Consider the following 9169-nt stretch of genomic DNA (forward strand, 5'->3'; position numbering starts at 1 on the left):
CCCACCGCGGCTCAAGCTCCGTCTCCAACGTCGCCGCCCACCGGACTTCCCACTAGAGGTCCACCTCCTGTGCCGTGGTCGGCCCCCGGAAACTTTTTCCGTGTTTCAGTTCCTGTTTGGTTCAAGTTTGTTTTCTGGACTCTGGCACTCCTGCCGTCGCCCCTCCACCCACCCTGTCGGGTCGTTTTGTTTTGGGATTTTTCCTTTTGGGCGTCTGGTAGCCGCCCTTGAGGGGAGGGTACTGTCATGATCCGTGTTTCTGTGTGTTTGTTTTTTAGTTTTTTTCTGTGTGGTTCCTGTTCCCCGTGAGTCCTGTCTTTGCGTCTTGAGAGGGAACCATGAGAGGGAACCATTCTCTCACAAATGTTTGTAGAAGCAGTCTCACTCACACACTCAAACACTGTACAATTGTTTGACATACTTTTTAGGTGCCTTAATAATCTTTTACTATTTCTGCTAAAATTGCAAAGAATAAAAAAATGATAATCATGATGTAATGTTTAAGAAAGTACCCAATCAATTTTCAGATTATAATCAACAGGATTAGCTCCAGTTCACACTCCAGAACAGATTGTGGCGGTATTGCACACTTTAATTTTTTTTTTTAAATGCCATAAAGAGAAGGAAAAAACTTGAATGCAGGGAAGATAACAGACACTGTTCAAATTCGCCATTTTTACTCGCATAATATTGCCTTGAAAGAAGAGAGGGCCTCAACAATAGTTACTAATTTGGTAAATTCAAGCTGGGGGCGTCTTACTCCGAGTTAGACGACAACACAACGGTACAACAACCGATGGAAATGAAATGTGTGTCACAAAAGGAGCCCGGAGTGACGAAGGCTGCTAACGTGTTGTTAGCTAGTGGTAAGCTTGCTTATTAATTATCTTCGTTTAATTATAAACAGTGCAGTAAAGATATATAACTTACGTTGGTTTCATAAATAATTTTTTCAATTTTATTGTGACTTGTATGATTATTACTATAGCAATCATTCAGCTTCATGTTATAAATGCATGGAGGCTCTGTTTGTTGCGACTTATGCTTTTATTCATAAACTTAACCTGGTTTTAATTAAGCTCCATAAGACAGAGATACTTTGATATTGTGAGGTTGTTGTTATAACTTGTTCATCAATATTTTTATCTTCAACATATGTTTGCAGTCTAAGCAAATGAAGATGAAAGAGGAAGCCAGAGAAATCAGGTGTTAGAAAACCTAAAGACTTTTCTGTCTCAGCAGAAGCTCTGACTCGACCAGGTCAACAACCAGCTCTGAGGATGAACCTCCACATCATCTTCATAATGTAAGTTTTATTTTTTATTTTTTTTTTATTTTAATGAGGAGCTAGCTACATTTTCAACAACAAAAACTGGTGTGTTACCAACACCAAGTGCTTAATAAACATGGTTTGATACAAAGATAGCTGGACAGAATTTTTTTCCCTTGTTAAACTAACATTTCTCTTTCATACATTTTATTTGTTGTTGGCTTTCAGGACCCTGTGATGGACTGGCGACCTGTCCAGCGTGAACCCTGCCTCTCATCTGATGACTGCTAGAAATGGGCACCACCAGCCCCCCTCACCACCCTGCAAGGATCAGTGTATTCAGATCATGGATGGAAAGATTTTAATGTAGTTTGTCTTCTTAAGCCCACACTTAAAACGGCTTCATAGTTATTGCTAACATCAACTAATCAGTTGATGCTAGCAATCAACTGATTGCTAACATCATTGCAGACTATTTTTTTCTACTTCTAACATAAACAGGCAAAGAAGACACCCAGAAATGTTTTTCCACCCCAGGCATCCGGTCCCAATCATCATCAGTTCTGATTATGTCATATACACGGCGAGTTCACAACGTTTTGAAATTGTATTATTTTTTTATTTGCCATTTTTCTGTTCTCTTTAAAATACAAATGCTTTCTCTGTTTAATTGCTCTATTGTTCTTTTTTGTAGGTTTCTCTAAGGTGCAGTGGTGCAGTGCATGGGAATGTTCTGTTGATCCTCACTCATGTTAGGAACATACCAACAGTGTCATAAAGTGTCATTCAGTAAATTACAATTTTAATGAGAATTTGATTTAAAGGTTGGATGAAAGGTTTTATGACACTGTCATGTCAGTCTTATGCACACCCCATTAAATAAAGTGTTACCAAAATGGTAATATATTGAAAGCACAATGTAATTATAATTTTTGTTCTTTAAAGTAATAACTTTCATGTTTTTTTTTGTCACACTTAAATTTTCATGTTCATTGTGCTCACTTTTAATGTGTAGACTGATAATTTATGTAAAGTTTATAAAGTTGTGAGTAAAATTGGACAATTTTAAAATGTCGGTAATAAAATATTTGAATTACTTGAACATCTTGTGCAATTAATCTTTCCATGTAATTGTAGCCTAAAACAATGTAAGTACTGTAGTGTAGTTATGCATGTAATATACAAAATAGGAAAGTAGGAATAAAGAAGACTTTTATGAGTAATTATAATTGTACTTTAATAGCAGTAGCAGTAAATCAAACTAAAAATTAAGTATAATTTAAATACATTACTAATATATTAGCAGTATATTTAAAATGTATTTAAAGTTTATTAAAAGTATATTTTTAACATAATTCTTTGATAGAATTAGTACACTCAAAATATATAAATAGTACATAAAAAAGTATGTTAAAGTATACTAAGTATGCTAAAAATTGTAATTTAATACTATTTAAATACTATTAAAATATACTAAGCACAAAAAAAGTTGTTCCAAAATAGTACAGTTAAAGTACATCAAAGTATGCTAAAGTATACTTTTTTTTTACTAGGGGCAGCTTTCAATGAACACGTCTTGTTCTGCTGTTTATTAGTGGTAAGCTAGGCTAGTTTAATATTAGCAATTTTTCTTGCTCTTCAGGTGACTTACAATTTAGCTCATGATATGTTTGGTTCACATTTTTACATAAAAATTCCTTCATCTTCTTGGATGTAGCACTTTTTCTTGAACTGCTGAAAATTGATTGATTAGGATTTCAGCTGATTTCTTTGCAGCTCTCTGTCCTTCACTTAGAGCAGCCTCTTTCTTTTTACTGTAGAATAGGTGTAAAGAATGAAAAACACGTAGATTAAGCATATCACAAAATCTTTGCACATAAAAATAGTCCAACTGTCAAAAGCTAGCTGTGCAAACCGCGGCTATACGACTCACTGAGAAAACTACTAACAAATTCCCAGAAACGGGTAACATTATCAGGAAACCAAATACAGAATGCATTGAGCACTGAAAAGTTTCCACATATGAGGACTGCTTCGGTTAGCATTTTCAGATTGTTTTAGAACTACAGACGTTTAGCAGCTTTTTTTAAATATATATATATATAGTTTTTTTTTTGTCTTGAATTTCTTCCTGGTGGAACCCTTTTGTCCCCCCTTTACTTTTAGTATAATCCTTTTTCTTTCTTCCAGTTTTGTATTTTAATTGTTCAGAAAGTTCTACAAACTCAATGTTGCAGGCATTGCACACAGTTTTAAAGAAAGATTTTTCATCTATGTTATTCTTAGTCTCTCTCAAATCAGGCAATCCCAAGTTCACACTGTGAAAAAACTTCACATTTGTCCAGTAAGTGGGTCTAATGCACTCTTGCATATCTTTTTAAAGGGAAGAAAGCTTGAAGCACTGGGAGGTCAACTGGTTGTCGTCTCGGTGAGAAGATCGAGCAGAATCAGAAAATCAAACCTGCTCTGCCTCCTAAATCCCTCCTTTGCTTTCCCTCTAGCCTGACACATCCCATCTCAGTTCTTTACAACCACCACTAAACTGCAAACTCTGCTGTTGGCTGATGTTGCACATCCAGTTTGCTTCAGTTTCTTTTAATGTTTGCATGTAACAAAAATATGAATTCCACCTGTTATTATTTACTATTTCAAAATGTGTTTTTCATACCAATTGTTTCCTTGCCAGCCACTCCTTTGGCTGGTTATTTTTGTTCCTTTGCAGGTCTTAAAATAAAAAAACAGAAGCAATACTTTACACTGAGGCATACCATGGTTTTTAATTCATTGGCACAGTTGTTTAATGTGTTTTAATATTTTAAAGGGGCAGTGTTATGTAGAAGCTGACTTTTTTGAGCTTTACGTCATGCTATTATCTCATCAAAACATACCTGGAATGTTGCTTTGATTCTTTAATACATGTTTGAGAAATCCTTTAATCTCCATGGCAATCATTCAGCTGTGAAAAATGCTTGGGTGGACCTAGCCCCGCCTTCTAGATGCAACGCCTTCTCAGAGCTGCGGTTTCTAAGCTTCCAAGCTTCTGCCTCACTGAGCAGCCGTCAGACTAGCCAGCAGCAATTAGCGAACACCTGGAGGAACTGTGCATCAACTGAGCTCTTTATAGGAGCTACTTCTCCGAGCAACGCTGGTAAAAATGCTAAAGTTTTAATAGAGGAGCCTTATTGTGATGACTTCCTGAAGACGGAGTTTCAGAAAGATCAGGAGTTTTTAAAGAGACTTTCAAGGCTTTAAATTACAAAGGAAACTGTCTTGTAAGTCATTTTTAACATTTTTAGCATTTTTAACATAGTCACTTGGTTGTGCTATAAAATTTCACTATGTGCCTGGAAAACACATAATACTGCCCCTTTAAGTCTATATAAAATCTTAAAGTGCAGGAATGGCGTATAGTTGCATACATTCTGCTCTTGAGTGCTCTTTTCCTGATTGCAGACACTCAGAAGATATGATTGTCACACCATTTGCACAGGTGAGTCCTCCAAAGACTTTTAAATTGAAAGTTTTGTTGCTGCTGCTAATGCTAAGTTTGCCCACAAATCCATATTTCTGAAGCCACACACTGTAACCTGCAGTGATGATGAGATAAAATGATGCAGGCAAAGCCAGCTGGTGTGTGAGCGCTGCAGTGGAACAACCCTCCGCTCCGGGCCGGGGGGCTGGCTCTGTGACAGAACCAGACTTCCCGCTGGTGTTGCCTGACTCTTGCGTGGGATGTGCGTCATGCTTGTGCTCGGTTTACACTCTGACAGAAGAGGTGAATCGAATACTGCCGGGTGGTGCTGTTTCAGATTTACATGTCAGCCTGTGCGCCCTCCACAAGGGTCACTCCTGGACATGCGATACTCTGCAGGCCTTCTCTGCACGCTGAGTCAGTTGTCAGCTCCTGATAGAAGGACAGTCAGAATGCAGAGGAGAGCTAGTGATGCTATGAAAACATCAGAAGGGGAAAGAGGAATCCCTCTGTGCTGCATGTCATCTGGGAGGATGAAAGCAATGGCATCAAAGTGAGCCCACTGATTCAATACAGGGTCATATTTAATTATGTAAAACAATAAATTAAATACATAGAGGACGAGGCTAAATATGTTCTATCACCAAAGTTACACAGGTGGAGTTTGATTAACTTCCTGTTCCTGTCCTTAGGTCCTCGCCAGCTTGAGGACAGTCCGAAGTAATTTTGCCCTCATAACTGGACAGCAAGACAGAGCAGCCAGCAAGTAGGTTGATTGGATCTGTTTTCTACTCACTTCACGTCATAATCACGCTGAGATAAGTCTAACATCAGTCTCTGTGTTTGTTCTCTAGGACGCGCTCCTCAGGAAGCCACCCACCCTCAATGTGTAAAACCAGTCTTGCAGGTTTGTGCCGCTGTCAGAGAGGACTGTTTGCTGATCAATAGCCAATAATTCACATTGGACTAAATGACATAGAGCTGGAAGCACCTTCGTTATGGGGCTGAACCTGCAGGTTACTGGTACAACATCATAGTGTTTAATAGATGAATAAATGTCACCCATGATTAGATCCACAGTACAGTGGAGGAAACCCACTGATCAGTGACTGAACAGGAGATATCAATACATTAACTGTACTTACGTTTGTCCTGTAGTAAGAAAGCATGAGTTGTTTAAAAATATAATTATAGTTAATAAACCTTGTCACGTGTGTCATGTGTGGAAATGAAACTTGTGTTGCACTGAGATTTTATGAAGCTGCTGCATAATTATGTAGTGGATGGAAAATTGTTTATGATTTTCTTATTTTTGTATCAAATACAATTCTGAGAAGTGCAGCATACATTGAACCACCCGAGTCAATACTTTATATTTGTTTGTCTATTTTGCCGCTCTTATATAAATTGTAGCGCTGATATGACTAATCAAATTAATCGTGATGAATCAATTATTGAAGTAATTGTCAACTAATTTAGTAACTGATTAATCGTTAACTGGAATATATGGATTCAACAAAAGACCGTTTGTTAAAAGAACATGTTCAGAGCAGTAATTAAGAAAACTGCACAAAAAATATGCACATTTTGCACTATGCAAAATGTGCATATTTAAACTATAAGTTTCAAAGAAGATTTCTCTATGAAAATCTTCTACCCAGAACTTCTCAAGTGGCATCTGGTTCACAATGTGGAAAGAAACAAAATCTCATATTAAGCATCTTGTGCATCCAGTTAATTAAAAATGAGTCACCAGATCAGCACTGCACTGTCTTGATCTTCAGTCCAGCAGAAAGGCCAGAGCTTTTCATTTTAGAATGATTTTTGAGCTGTAGATGCATCTTTTGCTACAAGTGATCAAGCATTCACTAAGAGAATGCTGTTATTACACTTTAGGAAAGAAAATATTGGTTTTCCTTTTTAAAAAGGGAATTAAATCATTTGTGTATTTGCATCTCTTGATGCATTTTTAATATTGTATGAAAAAAAGTTATTGGTGCCTTAATGCCTGTTTGTTCTGATCTGGAACAGAGGAGCCCCACCAGCAGCTGGCCATAGAGACTCTGGATGAGCTGGACTGGTGTCTAGATCAACTAGACACGCTGAAAACTCGACACTCTGTCAGCGAGATGGCTTCCAACAAGGTAGGTTAACAGAACCCAGCCTCTAACTCACTAACAGCCTGCTGGTCTGGACAGGGCCAGAGTGACTAGCTAAACATAGATACCTGTCGAGAGATTGAGCAGAGTTGGGTCTACTTGCTTCATGCAGCTAGCTACAGAGCTCATATTCTGTAAAGGAGCTCAGGAAACGTGTATCTGGTTGCCATTTAAAATAATCAGATTGCAGCTGTGCATTAAAACAGTGCATTCTTGGAAAAAAAATGATGTGCAGAAAAAGTAAACATTCACTTCAGATTAAGCTACATACAGTCAACTCTGTGTACTTCTGTGCAAGCCATTTTGTTGGGACTTGGTGACAGAAGTGGCAGATGGATGGGTCTGTATTTCTGCATCACCATGGCGTGGGACAGGGTTCATCTTGGCAACAGAACACAACTGAAAGAACGCTGTCTTCCTCGACAAGTTAAAGGGCATGTCCTGGTCAAAAAGGGATTGATAAAGTTTTAATCAGTGGTACCAATTTAAAAAGAAATCTGAAAAGGTCTCAAAGTGTTTGGTTCTGATTTTGTCTCAGAAACTTTCATATTGGTCAGATTGGATGAAACAGGCTACGACCTAAATGTGCTGCATCATCGGTCAGCACAGTATGCACACATTTAGTTTCACTTTCAGATGGTTCTAAAATGTAGTTTTTTGTGGGAATTTTGGTTTCAAATCACAGAGATTAAGAATTATGTTTTATGGTTTATCAAACATTTAAATTGTTTCAACAACTCTTCAGTGTATAGGCCATAAATGATCATTCCTTTCTTGTTTTTTTCACGTGGGTCCTGTCTCACATTTCAGGGCAGTAGCATGGAGAAGCTAGATACCATTATGTAATGTGGCAGTTTTACTCAATAATTTCTATGGTATCCTAATAGCTCTGAGAGATTTCTGATATATTTTTATTTATAGGAATCCATCTGGATTCCAACACAGGGAGATGCTTAAGCATAATTTGGTTTTCTCCCTCTGACTGAAGTATTCGTAGTACACCACTCCACTCCCACACACACCTTCTGTGTGTGGGAGTGTAACTGAACATTCAGTTACCATAAATGTTCAGTTACATTTATGGTAACTGAACATTTATGGTAACAGTTCAGTTACCATAAATGTAACTGAACTGTTTTACGTTGTTTTTCTTTTTGCATTTAACCACGTAGACCTTTTTATTCGTTTTTTTTATTGAATTTAACAGCTTGACATGCATAAATCATTAGGACAATAACACAGTAGTCACAGAAAACTGAGAAAAAAAGAATTGCAAGCTGATTTCTCCCAAAACCCTACTCACTCCGAACACACCCCAGTCTAGGTCTAAGCATAAGATAAATAGCCAACAGATACAATCCCTGCAACAGCTTCTAGCAACATAACATACACACACACCCATCCACAAATGGGAGAAAACTGTTTTATGTTTTTAACATAAACATAAAACAGAATACATCTACGGAACACGTAAGCCCAACTGCTTGTTCGGGAACCTTGCCAACCGTTGCTCTTTCAACTTCTAATGCAGTGTTTCTCAACCTCCTTTGGGCCAGCGCCCCCCTAGCCTTTATCCAGCTCCCTCACCGCCCCCCACCAAAGAATTTGTAGGCTACTTTGCACTGACCATTATTTTATTATTAATATTACTATCAATATTGTAGATGTTTTGATTTTTATGCTTGTTTCTGTATTTATCATCAAATAATTTCCCAGAGAACAATAAAGTCATGGGAATAGACATTATTTTCACAGGTGTCTATGAAAAATGCATGAACATTCAAGTTAAAATTGGTAGGCCTAACAGCAGCCAATCAGAGTGGAAAAATATTTTTATTCTTTGCCATTTTCTAGTTGTTAAATATTCCACAAAATGACCAGATAAAAGATGTTCAACATGCCAGTTTAAACTTTGAACTATTTGCAAAACGACTGAGCTCTGCAGCATTAAAACATGGATAGAACTGTAACTACATTAATCATAGCTCTTCTTCTCTTCAGTGTTTGTCAGTTTCTGGTATTGCGGCTCTGTGCTGCTTTCAGGAGAATGGGACAACAGAGTATCATCCATAAAACTTCACCCACATGGCATTTATTGTGCAAACCAGAGCTTTCAGCGTAAAAACAAAAGTTCCAGGTCCTTTTAATGCCATACAAATATGAGACAGAAGCATGGATTATATCTTTATATAGACCTGTCTATTGATTATAGATTAATAGTTTTACTGGACAGAAATTACAAAGAACAAATCTGGTTCTTAATCAAAT

The 9169-nt window shown here is 37.5% G+C and overlaps 1 protein-coding gene across 4 annotated transcripts in view; it reads left to right on the forward strand.

The window, feature by feature from the left end:
- The window catches only part of LOC103479174 (cAMP-specific 3',5'-cyclic phosphodiesterase 4C-like), a 143180-nt gene that overhangs the window by 120225 nt on the left and 13786 nt on the right, over positions 1-9169 (forward strand). For 2 of the 4 annotated variants that reach the window (XM_008433465.1, XM_017310109.1), the window contains 5 exons: positions 3654-3698; positions 4724-4760; positions 5435-5508; positions 5597-5649; positions 6774-6886. In XM_008433465.1, coding sequence (XP_008431687.1) covers positions 3654-3698; positions 4724-4760; positions 5435-5508; positions 5597-5649; positions 6774-6886 — 322 coding nt within the window. The remainder of the gene's footprint in view (positions 1-3653; positions 3699-4723; positions 4761-5434; positions 5509-5596; positions 5650-6773; positions 6887-9169) is intronic. The other 2 variants (XM_008433466.1, XM_008433468.2) reach the window with 1 other exon arrangement.

Source organism: Poecilia reticulata, linkage group LG17 (genome assembly GCF_000633615.1).
Source record: "Poecilia reticulata strain Guanapo linkage group LG17, Guppy_female_1.0+MT, whole genome shotgun sequence".
NCBI lineage: Eukaryota > Metazoa > Chordata > Actinopteri > Cyprinodontiformes > Poeciliidae > Poecilia > Poecilia reticulata.